This window comes from Theobroma cacao, chromosome 10 (assembly GCF_000208745.1).
Source record: "Theobroma cacao cultivar B97-61/B2 chromosome 10, Criollo_cocoa_genome_V2, whole genome shotgun sequence".
In the NCBI taxonomy this organism is placed as follows: Eukaryota; Viridiplantae; Streptophyta; class Magnoliopsida; order Malvales; family Malvaceae; genus Theobroma; species Theobroma cacao.
Window position 1 is genome coordinate 6,323,568 of NC_030859.1, and position 21,080 is coordinate 6,344,647.

The window sequence follows — 21,080 nt, forward strand, 5'->3', positions numbered from 1 at the left end:
TATATATATATATATATTGACCATCCATTTGGAGTTGAGAAGATTTAAAGTTTTGGTTCGTAAGTAATAATAACATTTTAAATATTAAAAGTGTAACAAAATGTTTTTAAATATAGCGTGTAACAACCTAATCATGACGTGTCACATATTTTTATACATGACGCGTAACAATCTAACCATGACATGTTACATATTTCTGTACATAGCGTGTAGCATGTTTTTGTATATGACTTATAACAACTTAATCGTGGCATGTCACATATTTTTGTACATGACGTGTAACAACTTAATCATAGTGTGCAACATGTTTTTGTACATGAGGTGTAACAACCTAATCATAGCGTGTAATATATTTTTATACATGACGTATAATTTCATTAAGAGTAATTTTATCCAATTTGCCTAAAAATAGTTAAACTTATAAAAAAAAGTTATTTTTAAAAATATTTTATCTATAAGGGTTATTTTTAAAATGTCTCTATATATATATATTGACCATCCATTTGGAGGTGTTTTGACAAAATTTACAAACTCTTTTTCAAAATTCTCTTAAATGATCATCTTTAAATCTTCTCTACATTCCTTTTTTCCTTGTTTCTTTCCTCCTCTCTATTCTCCGCGCCTTGTTTCACCACTTGCCATGACACTTGGTATTTTAAATTCTACTCCAATCCTCCACTCAATCACTTTTAGTGCACCCGGCCCGTTTTATTTACTAAACTACCTCTTCCACTTGCATAAGAATCTCCTCTACAAATGCTAGTAGAATTTCATATAAAAAACTCTACCTAAATCTCACTTAATCCCACAATATTTAATATTTCATATTTTAATGAATTAAAAAATTTAAAAAAATGAGATCGGTGGAATTTTGAATTCTTTTGGTAGGTTTGATTTTGGACCAAGTAAAGCAGCCTTGTTACACTCCATAAATCTTGATCTTCTCGTTTTAGGATTCCTACTCGAGACTTTCAACACGTGACTGATAACATTTGGTAACGAAACAAGATCTGACGACGAAAGAGCAACAGCATGCTAAAATGGAATTGCACCAGTGCATGCCTGTCTGTCAAAGGTCAGATTTGGCCCAACTTCAACCCCAGCTAACACTAACGCTACTTAAACTTAATTCATGTATCTGTGGTGGTTTAATACACAAATAAGCAAGCACTTTGGGTCAATAGCCATCCAAATTAAATTGCATAATCGCCCCCTTATTTGAATGATAAGGAAGAGGACATAAAACCTTCAACCCTTATTAGGTTAGAATCGTACTCTATGTATAGCCTTGATTTGGTTCAATTTTATTTTAGATTGTTGGTTTATTTATTTAGTCTCGTTACAAAATTTAAAGTTTTTACCGACAAAACATATTTGATCAGTGAGTTCTGATGAAATGTTGACCAAAAACCACGGAAAGGGTGTGTAATAGATTTGTGACACAAAATAACGATAAAAGATTGTTAATTATTTATTTATTTTTGTTTAATATATCGAAGATTATTTGATTGTAATTGCAACCGTCAATTGCATATATAATCTAATAAAAAAAAATTGCACAGCGCTGATGTCTTATCATCTTATATGACACGACAGCCATGTGTCACCTAATCTAGCAATTAGTGTATATTGTTTTAGTACAAAATGAGATATTAGTCAAACGACGCGAGCCTAAAATTACAGAAGCAGGAATAAAAAACAATACTAGTTTCAAACTTTGCATGAATACTAATCCATTGAATTTGAACATTCTTAAGTCTTTAAATCCATCTTAAATTTAATTTGTGATGTGAGGTGCTCAATAAATTCTTGTAAGTAGATTATGGACTAAGTTCAAAGTCCAACTTAAAACCTTAACAAAGTAAGAACAAGATTTCATTACCAATTATTGTTTTAAGGTCGGACCAGTCTTGTCCGTACTCAAATATCTTTAAACACATTTATTGAAACTTAATAAATTATCAACGGTATATGGTATTACAGATAAATTGATTTGAAAATTCTAGTATGAACGTACTCATCCACTAGAGTTTTAAAGCCGAGAAATGGAACCACTTTTTAAAACAATTTACTTTATATAAGCCAAACTTTTACATTTCTTTTTCCAACTTAATTAATTAATCTAAGCCAAACTGTTAGAAGAAGCCAAGTGGGTGCATTGATGTGTTTTGAGGATTGAGTTGTTGATAGTTTTAGGGTTAGAGAAGAGAAAGCTGACTTGAATTTGAAAAATTTGTTTGATTATCTGACCTGAGCATGAACCATTTGGGTTATTCGGATTGTATTCAAAATGATACAAACTTAAATTAATTTAAATCCGAAATAATATAAATTTGAAATAATCAAAACTCAAAATGATCTATCTGTCCAATTATTATCACTATTTGCAAGTATAATTTTATTGATGGAAGATTAGTGGGAGGGGGTTTCGTAAGGGCCTCGTTATCCAAAGTGTCAAAAGTTTATAATTTTTTTGTTTTAAATATTTATAATTTTATTTTTATTTATGAAAAAAAATTTATAATTTTATTTTTAAAAATATTAAATTTTTTATTTTTATCCTTTCAAACTTAAAACCCTAATTCCAAAAGATAAGTTGGAAAGGGTGGCAATGGGAAAGGAGGCGTGCTCCGACGCCAATCCGTTTCTTTCTTCTTTTTTTTTTTTGTATTTTCAATTGTTTTGAGCTTTTTTTTATTGATAATTTTCTTTATTTTCTCATTTTTTTGAATTTTGATTTTTTTAGTGTTTTTTATTTTTTAATTTAATTTTTATTTTTATGGACTTGTTCTAAATTTCGGCCTCTTAGCCCAAATGGCTCAATGTCTATATTGAATTCATACTTCATGTAGCCTAGGTGTAGCCCAAACAAGATAAGCTCTAAATTAAAAATGAGCTCAAATAAAAAATGATAAAAAAAAAAGAAAAGATTCAAATTTATCACCAACTTAGATTTAAAGATCAAATATACCATTCATCTTTACATAGATATAATTTTATAGCTTTATTTTTTTTACTTTGGTTAAAAAAATTATCAAAAATTAACAATAAAAGAATATTCCATGCAGAAATAAAAAATATTTTACAAAATATTTCAACTTTGAGTTTTTTGAACCAAATTAAAGAATATAATGTTGAATTGAACCCGTTCAAAAATTGATAGTAAAGATAGAGCTTAATCTAGAAAATTGAGATTAAGTTAGGCCAAGTTAATTATTGATGTTAACCTAAGAAAATTAAAAGTTTGATAAATTATTGGCTCCTAAGCAACATATATATATATATATATATATATGGTATCACAGCCACCCGGAGTAAAGGTATTCTTAATTACTTGAAAGCATTTTATAACATAGATTTTGTTTTTTGAGTTCTAGTTTTAATTGCACTATCAATACTTTATCATTTTCTGCTGAGTATTAAGAATGATAGTATGGTAAGTCATGGTTTAGGCAAGATAAGACAATTCTCCTTCCTGTAAGTAGAAAAGATATTGTTAGGTAATCCAATAGAAACTCCTTTTTGTAGGAAAATTAAGTTTATAATCATAAGACGCTTCCTTTTGTAAGGACCACCTCCTCTTTTAACTCAATATCTAACCAAACCTAATCGGTCAATGGAAACAATGTTCAATATGAAAATATTATTTAAGAAATAGATAATTGAAAAATTTCAAGAGTTCCCCAAAATTAAATTTATAAGTCATCAACATTCAATAATTTACATCTATATTCCTTTTGTGAATATTTGACCAAAACCAAGGAAAAGGGAATATCCAACTCTTGGATACAAAGAAAATAGAAAAACTCAAACACCAAAAATATAATTATATTCATTTTAGATTAGTACAAGTAGGAGCTCAACAGCTCACAAAAGAAGGACTAGATATTTCCATCCTTATAGCCTTTAGAGACAAAAGGCATCTCCATTTCAATGACTCCTTGTCAGGAACAGTATAAACAAGTCTATGTAAAAGACCAATACATTTCAACTGTTTCCCCAATTTTATGGTGTCATTGAAATATAGGAATATCTTAAACTCTTTGACACTCCAAATCTAAACACATAATTACAAAATGATGTTAAGGTCTGAACCACTGACCTTAGTCTACATATTATATTATAAGGCCATGTACTCAACAATCAATACCAAGGCTTTAATTCACAGCCCAAGAGGAGAAACTCTCTTAATTCAAACATACATGTTTAGGTCTCATACGACCATACCTAGGACCATACACTGGCATGACGTCCAACTTTCAAATAGATGGAGACTTGAAGAAGTTATGGCTCCTATTCCTATCCAAAATACAAAAATAGACCATGTAGCTCAATATAGAGATGGGTCTGTAAACCTAAGGTTTAACAGACCACCAAGAATTCCTCTAAGATAATCTTTTGATCTAGGACAGGCCACTATTTCTATTAGAAGTTAAATATCCTTGGAGACGATTAATCCATAGCAACCCATAGACCGGGCTTTAGGACAACTAGAGCCTTCGTTTCTTCAGTACCATCTATTATTAGGACAAATTTACGAGGGATAGACAATTCCTCGAATACACCCCAACCAATATATAACAGGCAAAAATCTAGTCCAACTAACTCACCTAACATGTCTCCAACATATTCATCAATGACCAATAATCTAAACATAACCAAAGTTGGTGAAGAAAATTATGAAATTTTTGTATTAGAAAGAGAGTTTAAAATCAATAAAGAATGGTGTAGAAAGCATTCTACTCTAAGAAAAATAAGCAAAAAAGAAAAAATTATATAAAAACATACACAAATGAAAAGGATCAAATTCTATAAAAATATTACGATTTCATGGAGAACCATAAGATTCTAATAAATTTCTTTACATGGTTTGAAGAATATTACTTAGGATCAATAAATACTACGAAAAATATAGTCAAATGGCAAACAAGTAAAGGAGAAATTGAATCTCAACATCTTGTTTTGACAGAAATTCAATATTCTCACAAAAATATAAGAATAAGAGTAACTCCTTTAAGGATGAGGTCCTTAAATTTAGGAGAACAAGTTTCCTCCAAAGACATAAAAATGATGGTTGAACAAAACAACTATACAAATCTAAATCTTCATACCATCACAAAACAACTAGAAAATATAGAAATATTAATTGAAAACCACCCGAAGTTCACTCAAACATAGACAATAAATACAAAAGTCATTAAAGCCAAAGAACCAATTTTCAAACCTTTTGAAATTCCAAAAAGATTTCACTAATCGCATCAAAATCAATTTTTGAGAGAAATTCAAAATAAAATTGATGCCCTCGAAAGCCAAACTTTAAGAATGAAAGCCTTCGATACTTCTTTATAATAAGGCCATTCAATAAACATGATAAACTAACAACCATATTCAAAAAACACTAATGACTAATGGATTAACAAAATGGTTTGGAAAGAACCAAAAAAGCTTTACTATCCTAAAATCACAACACCTAACATAAAAGAAAAACCTACTTTCCAGAATAAATATAATACCAACACAATTTATGAATGGAATATTGATGGAATGTTTGAATACAACATCCTCAGTACTTTTCAACAAATGACAATAGTATCAAACATATACAAAACCCAAAATCAAACAAGCCAAATTATAGATCATTCAATAGCAAACCTTTTAGTTGTTGGTTTCACTGGATAACTTAAAGGATGGTGGGACAATTATCTTATCACAAAACAATAATAAGAAATATTAAAAGCTATAAAAAAGGATGATGAAGAAAATAACATCCTAGATGAACAAGGAAGAGAAATCCAAGATTCTATTGCAACCCTCATTTTTTCCATCTCAAAACACTTTCTAGGTGACCCTTCACACCTTAAAGATAGAAACTCAGAATTATTGTCAAATTTAAAATGCAAAAAATTAACAAATTTTAAATAGTACAAAAACATATTTATGACCAAACTAATGCAAAGATTTGATGATCAACAACCTTTCTGGAAAGAAAAATTTCTAGCGGGACTTCCTACGTTATTAGGAGAAAAAGTTAGAAATCAAATAAGAGACATTTATAAAGAAATAATTTATTGTGAAAATCTTACATATGACAAACTCATAAGTTTTACCAAAAGAGGGATTAAAAACTTGCTAAGATTTAAAACTTCAAAAACAATTAAAAAAAGGACAGATATCTCTACATAAAAGAATTAGGATCATTTTGTCAACAATTTGACATCAAACATGGACCTTCTTCTTCAAAAACTTGTTGTCCTGCAAAACTAAAACAAAAGAAACATAAGAAAAGTACCCCAGATTACTACAACAAACCAAAATATAGGAGGTATAAAAAAGAGAAACAAAAGCAAAAAGAAAAATGTAAAATAGACAAAACAATAAAATGTTTTACATACGGAAAAGCTGGCCACATTTCAAAATTCTGCAAAATTAGAAGAAAAATCAATGAACTTCACCTAGATGAAGATATTGAACAAAAAATGAATGAAATTCTACTAGAATCAATAACATTAGACTATGCAATGTTTGAAAACATAGAATCTTCAAGTGAGTTCCAAATAGATGAAATACATACTACATCTCAATCTTCAATAGATAATGAAAAACAAGTTAATGTCCTAACCAAAGACCAAGAACTCATGATTGAAATCATCAATAAAATTCAAGACTCAACACTGAAAAGAGAATATCTTGAAAAATAAAAAACTACAATGAAAGAAAAAACAGAAAAACCCATAATTACAAATGAAGAATAATTGTACAATATAAAAGATATTATATTTGATAGATATGAATCCTCTAAACTTAGACAAGTAACAAATGCAGAGTTACAGTAAGAAATTAAGGAGATAAAAGTGGAAATTTCCAAACTCAAGAGTGAACAAAGAGAGATAAAAAACCAAATAGAATTCTTACAAAATTCAAGACTTTCAATAGAAAATTCTTCCTTAGATACAAAGGAAGAACCAGAAGAATTATAAGAATATATGATGATTCCTACAGAGGTATCAATACAAAGATAATTAATTAAAATACATCTTTTAATCAACAAAAAATTTCAATTAGAAACAATAGCACTTTTTGATATTGGTGCAGATCAAAATTGTATTAGAGAAGGAATGATTCTAACAAAATATTATATATGACAAAACATCAGAAGGCCTTAAAACTACCAAAGGTGGTAAACTTAAGATTACATATTAAATTCCTAATGCAGAAATTTTCAACAATGGAATCAAATTTGAAACTCCTTTTCAAATGGTAAAAAATATAGCACAAGATGTCATACTAACCACACCATTTATATCCTTGTTTAAATCATATAAGGTTACAAATCAAGCAATTACTACTAAATTATTAAAAACCAAAATAATTTTCCCCTTCATAGAAAAATTGAAAATAAGAAATCTCAATTTACTAAAATCTTTATCAATTCACATAGATCAACTCAATTCTCTAATAAATCACAAATAGAAACAAATTACTTACTTAAAAGAAAAAATCTGTTTTAAAAGGATAAATGAGCAATTAGATGATAAATTTATTCAACAAAAGATTGAACAAATCAAAAAAGAAATTGAAAAAACAATTTGTTCTGATATTCCCAATACCTTTTGGGATAGGAAAAAACATGAAGTAGACTTGCCTTATAAAAAGGATTTTGGTGAAAAACAAATTCCTACCAAAGCAAGACCAATCCAAATGAACAAAAAAAATGGAAGAATTCTGTACAAAAGAAATACAGGATCTTCTAGAAGAAAAAACTCATAAGGAAAAGTAGTTCACCCTGAAGTTGTTTTGCTTTTTATGCTATAAAACATAAAGTAGAAAAAGGAACACCAATATTAGTAATAAATTATAAACCATTAAATAAAAGCATTAAAATATATTAGATATCCAATCCCAAACAAAAAAGACTTGTTACAAAAATTATGTAATACAAATATTTTCTCGAAGTTTAACATGGAATCAGGGTTTTGACAAATCCAAATTAAGGAAAATGAGAGATTTAAAACGGCATTTACTATCCCTTTTGACCAATATGAATAGAATGTCATGCCTTTTGGTCTAAAAAAAGCACTATCAGAATTTCAAAAGATAATAAATGAAATATTTAGTCCGTACTCTCGATTTACCATTGTTTACATAGATGATGTCCTAGTGTTTTCTAAACATTTAGAAAAACACTTTAAACATCTCAAAACTTTTATCAGCATAATTAAGAAGGATTTGTAGTCTCCAAATCCAAAATTAGTCTGTTCCAAACCAAAGGAAGAGTTTAGGTTTTTATGTAACCCAAGGAATCATTACACCTATAGAAAGATCCATAAACTTTGCGAAAAATTTCTTGATCAAAGTTTAGATAAAAACCCAACTCCAAAGATTCTTAGGAAGTATCAATTATGTCATTAATTTTTATCCCGACCTTAGCAAAATTTGTAAACCCTTGCATGATAGCCTTAAAAAAGAATCCTACTCCTTGGACTCTGCACATACTGATCTTGTTGAACAAATTAAATTACATATTAAAGAACTCCTTTGTTTACAATTAATAGACTCAAGTATCTCAAAAATAGTAGAAACAGATGCCTCAAATATAAGATATGGGGTATTCTTAAACAAGTCAAAAATAAGAAGGAACAACTAGTCCAATTCATCTCGAAACATTAAACGCCTACTCAGCAAAATTATAGTACTATCAAAAAAGAGATTTTATCAATTGTTATATATATTTCAAAATTTCAAAGTGATTTACTCAATCAAAAGTTCTTTTTACGAATTGATTGTAAATCTGTAAAAAAAATTTTACAAAAAGATGTCCAAAATATTACGTCAAAATAAATTTTTGCTAAATGACAAGTAATTTTAAGTATATTTGACTTTGACATTGAATATATCAAAGAAGAATCAAATTCCTTGTCCGATTTTCTTACCAGAGAACTTTTGCAGGGAAAACCATGTCACCAAAATTGAGAGATTAGAAAGAAAAAAGAGAGTTCCCTTCCCAAAATCTTCCCTAAAGATCGATTAAATCATGGTACGAAATTTGTACTTAAGAAAATAAACAAAAAGGAAAAAGCTCTTAACAAATACCCGAAATATATCAAGATGCTCAAGATCCAAATGAGCTTAACTCTTAAATCAAAAAATGAATTAAGTCTTTTTCTCAATCCCCAGAAGTAGCTCTATAGCTCAACTTCCAAATTAATGAAGACACTCCTCTTAAACAAATTGCTATTACATTCCTAATTACTTGAAAACATTTTATATCCAACACTAGATATAATTAGCTCTAGCTATTATATATATATATATACACCTATGTGGTAACTTTTAATTATATATTTCATCTAATTTGTGGTGCCTAAAATTGTTGTGGTAAAAATGATTTGTATAATAATTTCTTTTTCAAAAAAGAGGATGCATTAATTTTAATTTTTTTTATAAATATCATTTTAATAAGTTTCAACAAATGTAGTTGTTTTATCTTTGATTAAATTTTCAATTAGCCCCTCTAGTTTTATTAAAAGTCAATTTAGTATAATTTATAAGAATATTATCATCTTGTCTTTAACTTGAATAATGTGGCATTTTGGTGAATTCTAGACTCCAATCATAATATTTTATTTTAATTTAATAATATTTAATAATTTTTTATATTTAAAAAATAAATTTTAATATTTTTAATAAATTTATTATATATTAAGAAATATAATAAAAAAATTTCAAATTATAATCTCATGTCATCAACAAAATTACCTGACAATCAAATTTAATGGGAGAATTTTAACATTTTTATCCATTATTTTTAAATGAATTTATAAATTAATTAACTATGAAATTGACCTAGTAGGAAACCAAATTAAGCCTTGGAACCTTTATCTTTGCTCAATTTGGATGGAAATTGTTATCAATTTCATTTTTCTATAAAAAAACAAACGTTTTCTCCTCTCCTCTGGGTTTTTACCCAGGCTAGGCAACCGAGTTGAAGCCGCCGAGAAAAAGGACCAAAGGGCAGGAAAGAAATGAGTGGGTATCCAGTTCCCAGAGCCGAGTCGACTCACCATCGACTCTACGAGTTGGCTAAAACCGCCCTCATCAAGATCTTTGTCCACCCTTATGCCACTGTCACTCTCTCACTCCCTTGCTTCCTCTTTTCAAATGGGTATTTTTTATATTCATATTTGAACTTCTTTTTTAATATCTGAAGGTCTGTGACTTGTACTGCGGTGGAGGAGCCGATGCAGAGAAATGGGATGGAGCTCAAATCAGCCATTATATTGGAATTGGTATGGAATTTTCACAAATACGTTGATATAATTGCTTACTTCTTCTTTTTTGGGAGTAAGTTTCGTGTATGTGTTCTGTTCTTAAGAACCACAAGAGCCATTTAACCATAACATTTTTGGATTATTGCTCTCTACTTATTTATCTTAAATTGGTCACTGGAATTCAATAATTTCATAAACGGGTTTAATTGGTTGCCTCGTCTTTCTTAACTAACTACAAATATGCCAACTTAGGCTTGGTCGGGTTGATGCTTGCTATTTGCCTACTGCTTCTTGCTTTTTGAAGAATTGTTATAAAGCAAAAGCAAATGGTAAAAAATAATACTATTATAATTGATTTAAAATAGATAAATAATTATAATTTAACATCACATATAGTATAATTAGTCTATATAGAAGTAACTCATACATTTTTTTCATCTAAAAAGAATTACATATTTTGTGTATAATCCTTTAAAAAGTAATTTAATTTTGTATTGGAATGCCTTTTTTTAACTTCTGGAAGCAAAAAGTAAATAGCAAAAGTGTCAACGAATGGAATTGGAAGCAAAATGCAAATAGCAAAAGAGTCAATGAACGTAGTAATTAAATATTAACTTTCTTATTTATAGTCCAGTGGACGCATGGCTATCAATTAAATTCAATTGTGAAAGTTCTAAATTCCATTCTTTAATATATAGGGTAATAGTTGTAAACATTTTATGTGGGAAATTGAATTCATAACTTAAGAGTTGTAAAGTCTATATTGCTTACCATCAAGTTAAACTCATGTGTGTGTTTGGTTATATTTAGTTGTGCATATCTACGTATTTTGATGGTTGATGGAAATGTTAAAATGGGCGCGAATTGCATATTTTGATGAATAGATTCATGTGATAAGTTTTTTCTTTTCCTGAAGTGAATTTCAAATATTCGCACAGCTTTGTAAACCATTAAAGCCTAAACTTCTTGCATAGGAAATTGAACCCAAGATTTAAGTCACGACAGGTTGATTGTGATTCATATGATTATATTATGTACTTATATGTGTTTATTTGTAGTGATTGATGGTAAATGTTAAAAATGGGTGTCAATTGCAGATGGTTTGTCATCTGGGATAAATGAAATGAGGGAAGCATGGGAGAGTCAGCGGAAAAGTTTCACTTCTGAGTTCTTTGAGGCTGATCCTTGCATTGTGAGCTTTTGCTACACCCGATACAGTGAACATGCGCATGTGTTTCTGTGTGTGTATGAATATGTGGATGCAGAGCTATGATTTTTCGTTTTAGAAACTATATGAGATTTCTATGATTTTGTTGTAGGTTCTGATTGAAAATGTTCTTGTTAGAGTTGCAGTTATTGTTACTTTTTTCTTACCCTAAGTCTGTTTCAGCAATACTATAGTGCAAATTTTGCTGCTACCTATATTTTAAATTCGCCTGACAATGTATTCTTCCTCATCCTAATAGCTAGCAATTATATGCATTTTGTGGGTACTGGTGGGATGATGTTTCTGTGGCATTTGGAGAGTAAAACCTGTTTATAATAGAAGACTTGATCAAGTAATTGCTTTTGTGCCAAAAGCTGAAAACTTTGTTTGTTGTATGTTTTTGATCTTTGAATGATGTTATCGGTGCCCTGTAAGGTATTAGTGTTTACATTTTGCTTCTGGATGACATAAAATTACTCACTAAGTTATTTATTTGTTAAAAAAAAAAAGAGAGCTGCTCATCTCTATCTAATGTTGTAATAATCTGGTAAAAATTTCAGTTTGGCCTTTTATTTTTTAATGTTGAATCTAATCAATTTCTTTTCTCTCTTCTCCCATTGACTGCATGCTTCTTTGACTCTTTTTGACAGGATAACTTGGAAACCCAGTTGAAGGAGAAGGCCATTCAGGCAGATCTTGTCTGTTGTTTGCAGCATTTGCAGGTAATTTCTATTGAGTTTAAGTTCTCAATATTGAGTTTTGATTTGGTATTGAGAACAAATATGATGAATCTGAAAGGCATTTCTGTACTCCTACTTGTAGTTCGGATTTGAAACTGAAGAGAAAGCAAGGAGACTTCTAAATAATGTGTCATCTTTGTTAAAACCAGGGGGTTATTTTTTCGGTATTACTCCTGACTCATCTACCATATGGTATGAAATAATGATTGTAAACTACTGATGTTTTTTAGATTGATTTTTTTTTCTTTTAGTTACTGTTGTACCTGTTTTTGGGATTTGATATTTGCAGAATCTTTTTATCGTGTTTAGTTTCTCTTTTGAAAATTCTTCTTGTTACTATCAAGCTGATTAATCTATATATCCATATCAATGAACTTACTTATGTTTAAGTGCAGACTAGAAATTTTACTAGTATAGGCGAGAAAATCCCAATTTTCAATAATTCATGGTTGTTGAAACAATTAATGTTGGGAGAAAAGAACGAGATGCATCACATATGATCCTTAATATTTCAGCATGCTTCCTCTCTATCCTCAACCACACATGGGGTTTTATGTATGCATGTACAATGGTGCATTTCTAAGTTCATTGTTGGTATCTATATCCATTTACTGACTTGATATAATAGCAAGATTGTGAATGTTGATAAGAACCTATACTGGTGTCTAATGTGCTGCTGTGGTTTAGATTGCTTGTTAAATTTCTAGCATGTCAGTATTTATGGAACTTTTCATTTCACCAGAACTAAGCTTCACACTTTAGCTGTATTCATGGGGAAGTTCTAGTTTCATTTTTGGCCGTTTATCTTAGGGGTTGGCAGTTGTGCTACATCATAGATCCTTGAGGCTTTTTCTTGTGGTCAAGGTGGGCCAATATCCTTTTTTGCAATGGTTCTGTCTTCTTGTACGAAATTATTTAATTTCTTTCAGTTATACTCTTAGATCTAGAAGTTTCTTTTCATCTGTGGTATTGCTTAATGTGTCTTACTGTCCTATCATTGGGGCATGAGCTCCCTTTGTCACCTTGTGATTCTTGCAGTATGTGCTACTTGAGTTCTTGCCTTAAAAGGAGGTTCCATATAGAGCAAAGCATAACAAATATGTTATATGGATGTACAGGGCAAAGTACCAGAAGAATGTTGAAGCATACCACAACAAGAATAGCAGCATGAAGCCCAACATCGTTCCCAATTGCATTCGGTCAGAGAGTTACATGATCACCTTTGAAATTGAGGAAGAGAAGTACGTATGAATTTGAGATACTTCTAAGTTTGGTTTTTCTTTATCATATTTGGATTAATTCATTGAAATATTTTTGCATCATTCTATTCAATCCAGGTTTCCATTGTTTGGAAAGAAATACCAGTTGAAATTTGCTAGTGATGCCTCAGCTGAGATCCATAGCTTGGTTCATTTTCCAAGTTTAATCAGGTAGATTGTCCTAAATTGGTTGTGCTCTTAAACTTAACCATTAGAGGTGGCAATTGGAAGGGATTGGGTGGGTTTGGGTTGAGCTGTTCTTGGGTTTAGGTTCACTTTGGTTTGGACCATCTTGGGTGTGGGCCATTTCAGGTTTAGATCATTTTGAATTCGAGTCGTATTAGGTTTGGATCGTTTTGAGTTTGGAACGTCTCCTGTAGGAACCATTTCAGGTTAGGATTGTCTCGAGTTCGCATGGTTTCGGGCAGGTTTTTGGTCATTTTGAGATTCATATGGGTTATAGATATTTTTTGTATAGTCGAATGCAATAAATACTTTTGTTCTTTTTTGTAATAGATGTCAAGTCAATATCATTGATTAATTTAACAATTTACGATAAAATGTAAAAAATAAAGAAATTTAGAAAAACTGATAAGTATTTGTATAAATATAAATGATACTATAGTTTTATCCACCTATACACTCACTATTAGTACTTTTGTTTGTTTTTAATTTTTGTCTTTTTAGTCACTATAACTCATTACTAGTATTTCAACTTTTCAAAAATTTCTTCTATTTAATTATTTTTTTAGTTTGGACATAAATTATAAACACTAACATTAGATATAGTCATATAGACAAATTGTTCAATTAGGGTGAATAGTGGACATTATTAAAAAGAGTACCAATTACTGCTCATAAAGAGCACTGACTTAATAAAAAATATAGCATTTAACATTGATACTTAGTGATTATAAGAAATCCAAAATATGATATTTAAAACTAATCAGTATAATATTGTTTTAATTTTAACATTTGACTATTTTCCCATTTTGGCATTAATGAAAAGTAAAGATGTCTTTGGCTTGATGAATAACATAATAAATTTAATCGGTCAATTAGTTTGCATAACATTAATTAAATTTTAAAATTCAAATATTTAACATTAAAAAAGTTGAAAATACATTATTTATATAATTTTATTATAATTATAAATAATATTATCTTTTTGAAATTTAATATTTTTTATTTAAGAAAAATAGTCCATCATTTATTGTTTACTCATTTTAGAAAATATCATTTAATTACAATTTGAGTCTTTTTGGTTTACAAATTTGGGTTTTATGGTCTTGGATCAACTTGGTCTCAGATTTTGGGTTACTTCCGTTGGATAGTGTCTGCTTCAAATTGCCTTTGGTTTGGATTCTTTTGGGTTTTTTAGTTAATTTGGATTGAATTGATTCAGTTCAGGTGAGTTTTTGGGTTTGGTGAAATCTTGTCACCTCTATTAACCATATTAATTCCTGGTTTGACTATTGTTGCTCTTTGATATCTTGCATTGGAAGGTTAGCTTGGATTTCTTTTTTCATTGACTACCCATGATATTTGCATGTTTAGCCTCTAGATTGCCGGTAAGCCTGATGGTGTATGATGTTAAAATGAGATAAGTAAGAATTACAATCGACACCTGATCACCAATTGGCATCATTTTTTTTTGAAAGGTCACCAATTGGCATCATTAATCAACTATTACCACCTTTTGTTTCATTTTATAAATATGTTGTCCCTTATGTAATCTAACAATGAATGCCTCTGCTGTGCAACTTTAGATTGGCCAGAGAAGCTGGTCTTGAATATGTGGAGATTCAAAACTTAACTGAATTCTATGATGATAACAGGTAGGTGCAATCTGTATTTTGACTTTTATTATCACCAAATTATTCCACTAGGAGTTCAATTTAAATGCTTCAATGGGGCTCCAGCATTTTTTAATCATGATCATGTTTTTAATTATTAGGGCTGATTCTTTCATACTCTTTATCCAATTGTTACGCAGACCACAATTTGCAGGCATGATGATGAATGCCGGTCCAAACCTTGTGGATCCAAGAGGGAGACTTCTTCCTCGATCTTATGATGTGTTAGGTGATTGCTTTGTCACCTCCTCTCCTGTTTCTTCAGCATTTCATACATAGGTTCTCATTCTTTTGTTGCTGGTTACCTTTTGCAGGTCTCTATACAACATTTATATTTCAAAAACCTGACCCAGATGTTGTCCCCCCTATTGCAACTCCATTATTGCAGGACAGTAGTTACAACCACGATGAGGCAAGTATTTCTGATATCTAGCAGAACAAGATGCATCTGTTTTATTTTTCCGAGGGCCAGAAGTATGGTATGCTCATTCAATATGATATACCTCATCAAACATAGTTGGATCGGATAAGTGCTCAAGATCTTCACGGAGGAATTTTTAATTCTTACTTTGTCCATCCCTTTATGTGCAGCGGCACAAAGCTTCATCTTATAAGATTCATGGATACTTGGTTGCATATTTACTCTATTTGCTTCGAATGTTGCAGAGCGAGTGGCAGGGGGCGGTATGGAGAGAAGAGGAGAAGAATGGACAAGCAGAGCAGCCACCTCATGGACTAGGCAAGATAAGTGAACAGAAGGGAATTTTGGGTCCTGGCCCAGCAGAGTTGCGTTTCTCTGAAGCACTTTGACTTGGAAGTGGCAGGAATTAGGAAACTGAACCTGCAATTGAAGTTGTACGAACCTAATTTATGTGTGTGCACTTCCACCCACACTTGTGAATACTGATGCTATGCGAATGGAAAGGTAATGGAAGGTTTCTAAGTAAAATGCAATAGCATTCCGCAGCCTCTTTGAGCATATTTTCCCCGGAGTTTTTACTCTTAAATCTAGCTTATGTAATTACATACGTTATAAAATCCTTTGGCATAACCATAGTGAAAGAATTTAGAGATTTGATTTTAATTGTAGTGAAACTTTTTTAATTTATTTGGTAATTTTATTGGTATGCAAGGTTTTCTTTCTTGTTAATTTATTTCATTTTTTTTTATGGTTATGAAATTATTTGAAAAATGCAAAACAAAAATAAAAATACTAAAAAAATGTAAATTTTGCATCAGTGAACATGGATTAATATAATTAATTACTAGAATAACTTTTAATTTTGGCTTTATTAGTAAGGAACACAAGACCAATCAAATATGGGTTTTCATAAAGAGTTTAAAATGATTTTTTCTTTGCATGGCTGTGAAGAATGTCGTGTGTTGGAGTTCAGATGGGTGTAATGATTAAGTGAATTTTCTGATCCTATGTGACCAGCTAATGAATAACTTTATTACTTGAGTTAACAAAAAAAATCCTTGAGTTGGAAATATTTTCAGCCAACGAGCTTTTGTTGCGGAGTTCGAAATTGACATGGCCATAAAAAAGTTCACGGGCTGCCATGATTGTGACCACTTCGTCAATCTGCATTATCAGAAACAGCCTTGTCATGGCGAGGGAGATGGTTGACAAAGCGAAGACCCTTATGAAGGAAGTCAACCCAAAAGAAGCATGTGACTAGCGTTTCCTCAACGTTTTAGATCATGTGTACGACCAATATCAGCAAGCCGGACTTTTTTGTAAATTGCATGGGTTTAGAAGGATGTAAATAGTCAAATATGGTTGAGCTCCTGGGAGTTGGATTCTTACAATGAGATTCTTGTCGAACTATCTTCAGTGGTACTTGTTGAAGGCAAAGCGGATAGACATACTTGGAGATATGATCCCAAAAGTAACATTTCAGTTAAAACCTTGTGCTCTATTCTTGATTTGGATCCAAACGATCAAGTTGTATGGTTTCACTCATTATTGAAGCTTGTGTGAAGCTGGAATATATCTGCAACAATGGAGAAAGGTGTAAATTGATTTTTAAATAGGAAGAAGATGAAGTCACATAGACTACCATGTGATTTTATCAAAATATCTGTTATATTTTTTTAGTTTTTTGGTTTATGACCAGACTTGTCCACGTGTTTTTATTTTATTTGCTTTTTGTACCAGGATGCCAACCATTAGTGTGCTATGCTCCTACTGCTTTGTTATTCGTTGGTTTTGTCCTTTGTTATGATGGCAATTTCATTTTCTCTCTCATGCTTGTTAAATATCCAGGATTGAGAAATGAATAGATGAAGCCTCTGTTTTCCTTTTCATCTGCTTTGTTGTGTTTTCTCAATATTTTTCTCTAAAAACTTATCATGGTATTAGAGCTTCATATAGTCTCAAGGGATCTATGAACTTTTCTTGGTTGTTGCTTTACTATTTTTTCCCTTTTCTTAAGTCTCTATTTAGTTAAAACCTCTACAAAGGAAAACCATGGCATTTGGAAGCTTCAATGCTATGGCTTCCCTAGTGTTTAATGGAGAAAACTACTTGATTTGGGTAGTCAAGATGAAGGCCTATCTCCGAGAATTTGATCTTTGGTAAGTCGTAAAAGTGGGTGGAGATCTCTTGTGATGAGGCAAGCCAACCCCATAATAGCTCAACTGAAACAACATAATGAAGAGATCACAAAAAGATTTAGGGCTCTTTCTTGCATTCACAGCGCTGTGTCAAACTCTATATTCACCAGGATAATGGCTTGTGAAAATACTAAGGATGTGTGGGATAAGTTGCAAGAGGAACTCCATGGGAGTCATAGGAATCGGGAGATGCAAGCGCTCAATTTATTGAGAGAGCTCAAAGTTTTGAAGATGAAAGACAATGAAAGCATAAAAGAGTATTCAGACAAAGTGATGAAAGTGGTGAATCAGCTGAGGCTACTTTGGGAAAACCTTCATGAGAAAAGGAGCATGAACAAAGTCCTGGTAAGTTTACCAAAAGAATTTAAAGCAAAGACATCCTAGCATGAGGATTCAAAGGATATTTCTCAGCTTGCTGTTACAAAGCTTGTCAATGCCCTCTAAGCACAAGAGAAGAGGCGAGCATTAAGACAAGAAGACTTTGTATAAGGAGCTATGATGGCAAGGTCGACAGGGAAAGGTAACAGTAGCTATAAAAGAAATAAGTTTGATTGAAGAGACAAAGAGAAGAAATCTGGTGAAGGCAAATTGAAAGCCAAATATCAAGCTTGTTCTTATTGTAAGAAAAAAACTCATCTTGAAAAATATTACTGGTATCGTCCTAATGTTCAATGCAGGTCATGTAAGCAGATGGGACATGTGGAGAAAGTATGCAAATCAAAGAATAATTGAGGGGAAAAAAAGGCTACTATTGTAAAGCAGCGAGAATAGGCAGATGGGATGCTGTTTATGGTTAGAAATTCAAGTGAATCGAGTAGAAAACATACCTGGCTCATAGATAGTGGTTGTTCCAACCACATGATAGGGAAGGAAGAAAACTTTATAACACTAGATAAGAGCCACTAGTCTAAAGTCAAGATAAGGAATGGTGTTTTTCTGCAAATCGAAGGCATCAAAACTGTAGCAGTGCAAACACTTGCAAATACAAGATCTATTTCTAATATTTTGTACGTACCTGAAGCACCTCAAAATTTATTGAGTGTAGGGCAGTTAATAGAAGATGATTATGCTTATTGTTGAAAGATAGAGCCTGCACTGTGTTTGATAATTCTAGTCAAGAATTGTTCACTGTTGAAATGCAAAACAAATTTTTTCCTTTGGATTGGATGAAGGTAAAGCATAAAGCTTTCCAATGCATGTTTACTGATTCTAATCTATGGCACCGTAGATAAGGACATGTGAATTACAAGTCCCTGTCACAAATGGTATTTGGTAGTATGGTTGAAGGACTCCTTGTTTTATCACATACTAATAAAATCTGTGGCACTTGTTAATATGGCAAGCATAGTTGTGCACCATTTCCTAAAGCAAGTAATTGGAAAGCAACTCAAAAGCTTCAATTAGTGCACTATGATGTTGGTAGCCCTATGAAAATAGAATCATTGAATGGTAGTGTCAAATACTTGATTTTTATTAATGACTATTCCCATTTTTGTTGGATTTTTGTCTTAAGGTACAAATTTGATGTGTTTAACCAGTTTGTCAAGTATGTTGCATCAATGGAAGATGAAACTGGTAAGAAGATAATGAACCTTAGGATAGACAATGGTTCCATTGAGTTCAAGGATTTCTTAGCTCTTAAAGGGATCAAGCATCAGTTGATTGTGCCTTGCACTCCACAACAAAATGGAGTGTGTGAGCTCAAGAACAGAACAATTGTGAAAATGACACATTGCCTATTGTTTGAGAAAAGTTTACCTAAGAGTTTCTGGACTGAAGCTGCAAATGTGTCAGTGTACTTGCTCAACCTTCTTCCAACAAGGACATTGGAGGCTAAGAGTCCTTATGAAGTTTGGCATGGTGTGAAACCATCTGTTGCACATTTAAAAGTTTTTGGGTGCATCTAACATGATAAAGTTTTCGATGAGAAAAGGGTCAAGCTCGACCCTAAGTCTCAAGTGGCCATTCACATAGGCTATAATGACCAGTCATAAGGGTATCGAGTGTATGATTTGAAGACTAAGAAAGTTTATGTGAGCAAAGATGTAAAATTCAGTGAGAGGCTTAAATGGAATTAGGAGACTGAGTCAATTAACATCATTGGTGATATGAATGTTGCTGAAAATGATGAAAGCATTGATGTCAGAGGCACTATATCACTTCAAGAAATTTATAGTAGATGTAATGTGGCACTAGTAAAACCATCTGACGCATTAGAAGTTTTGAAAGATGAGAAATGAAAACAAGCAATGCAAACTGAAATGGAGATGATAAAAAATAGCAAAACTTGGATTTGGTTGATAGACCACCAAATTAGAAAGTCATTAGAGTAAAATGGGTGTTCAAAACTAAATTAAATGTTGACGGTTCAGTGAACAAACTAAAATCTAGGCTTGTAGCTAAGGGATATTCTCAAGTGCAAGGTGTGGATTTCATGGAGACATTTGTTTCTATTGTGAGGTATGATACGATACGAATTTTGATAGCCTTGGCAACATAAGAAAGCTGAAAAATATGGCCTCTAGGTGTGAAGTTTGCTTTCTTAAATGGAGTTATAACCGAGGACGTTTACATTGAGCAACTTGAAAGTTTTGTTGAAGAAGGAAATGAAAATAAGGTTTGCAAGTTAGTCAAGGCACTCTATAGTCTTAAATAGGCACCTAGACCCTGGTATGAGAGAGTTGATGGGTACTTGTGTTCTCAAGGTTTCAACTGTAGTGAGAATGAAGCGATTTTATATATCAAACTCCCAAATGGAAAAGTGCAGCTCATAGTATCCTTGTATGTTAATGACTTGTTGATTCCAGGCCTTGACAATGACTTCCTCAAGGAATTCAAAGCTCAAATGAAAGCTGAATTTGAGATGACTGATTTGGGGGAAATGTCATATTTTCTAGGTATAGAGTTCAAGCAAATGGATGATCAGATTGTAATTCATTAAAGTAAGTATGCTAAAGACTTACTTAAGAAGTTTAACATGAGTTTCTGTAAACCAACCCCAACTCTATTTGCTGCTGGATGCAAACTCGACAAAGATGATGGTGAAATCAAGACTAATGCAACAATTTACAAGAGCATGATAGGATGCCTGCTTTATTTATCAACCTTAAAGCTTAATATTATGTATGCAA

The 21,080-nt window shown here is 31.4% G+C and overlaps 1 protein-coding gene across 1 annotated transcript; it reads left to right on the plus strand.

Moving 5' to 3' along the window:
• LOC18586600 (mRNA cap guanine-N7 methyltransferase 2) lies at nt 9,864–16,457 on the plus strand. Its single transcript, XM_007010083.2, has 11 exons — nt 9,864–10,124; nt 10,208–10,286; nt 11,366–11,460; nt 12,126–12,197; nt 12,298–12,407; nt 13,334–13,456; nt 13,553–13,645; nt 15,244–15,312; nt 15,471–15,559; nt 15,645–15,742; nt 15,997–16,457. The coding sequence occupies exons 1-11, from the start codon at nt 10,023–10,025 to the stop codon at nt 16,138–16,140; spliced, it is 1,074 nt and encodes a 357-aa protein (XP_007010145.1). The 5' UTR covers nt 9,864–10,022; the 3' UTR covers nt 16,141–16,457.

Coding starts and splice junctions, on each gene's coding strand:
- LOC18586600 (XM_007010083.2), top strand. CDS start 10,023: ATGAGTGGGTATCCAGTTCCCAGAGCCGAGTCGACTCACCATCGACTC. Junction 10,287..11,365: donor CAGCCATTATATTGGAATTG/GTATGGAATTTT, acceptor TGTCAATTGCAG/ATGGTTTGTCATCTGGGATA. Junction 13,646..15,243: donor CATTTTCCAAGTTTAATCAG/GTAGATTGTCCT, acceptor GTGCAACTTTAG/ATTGGCCAGAGAAGCTGGTC.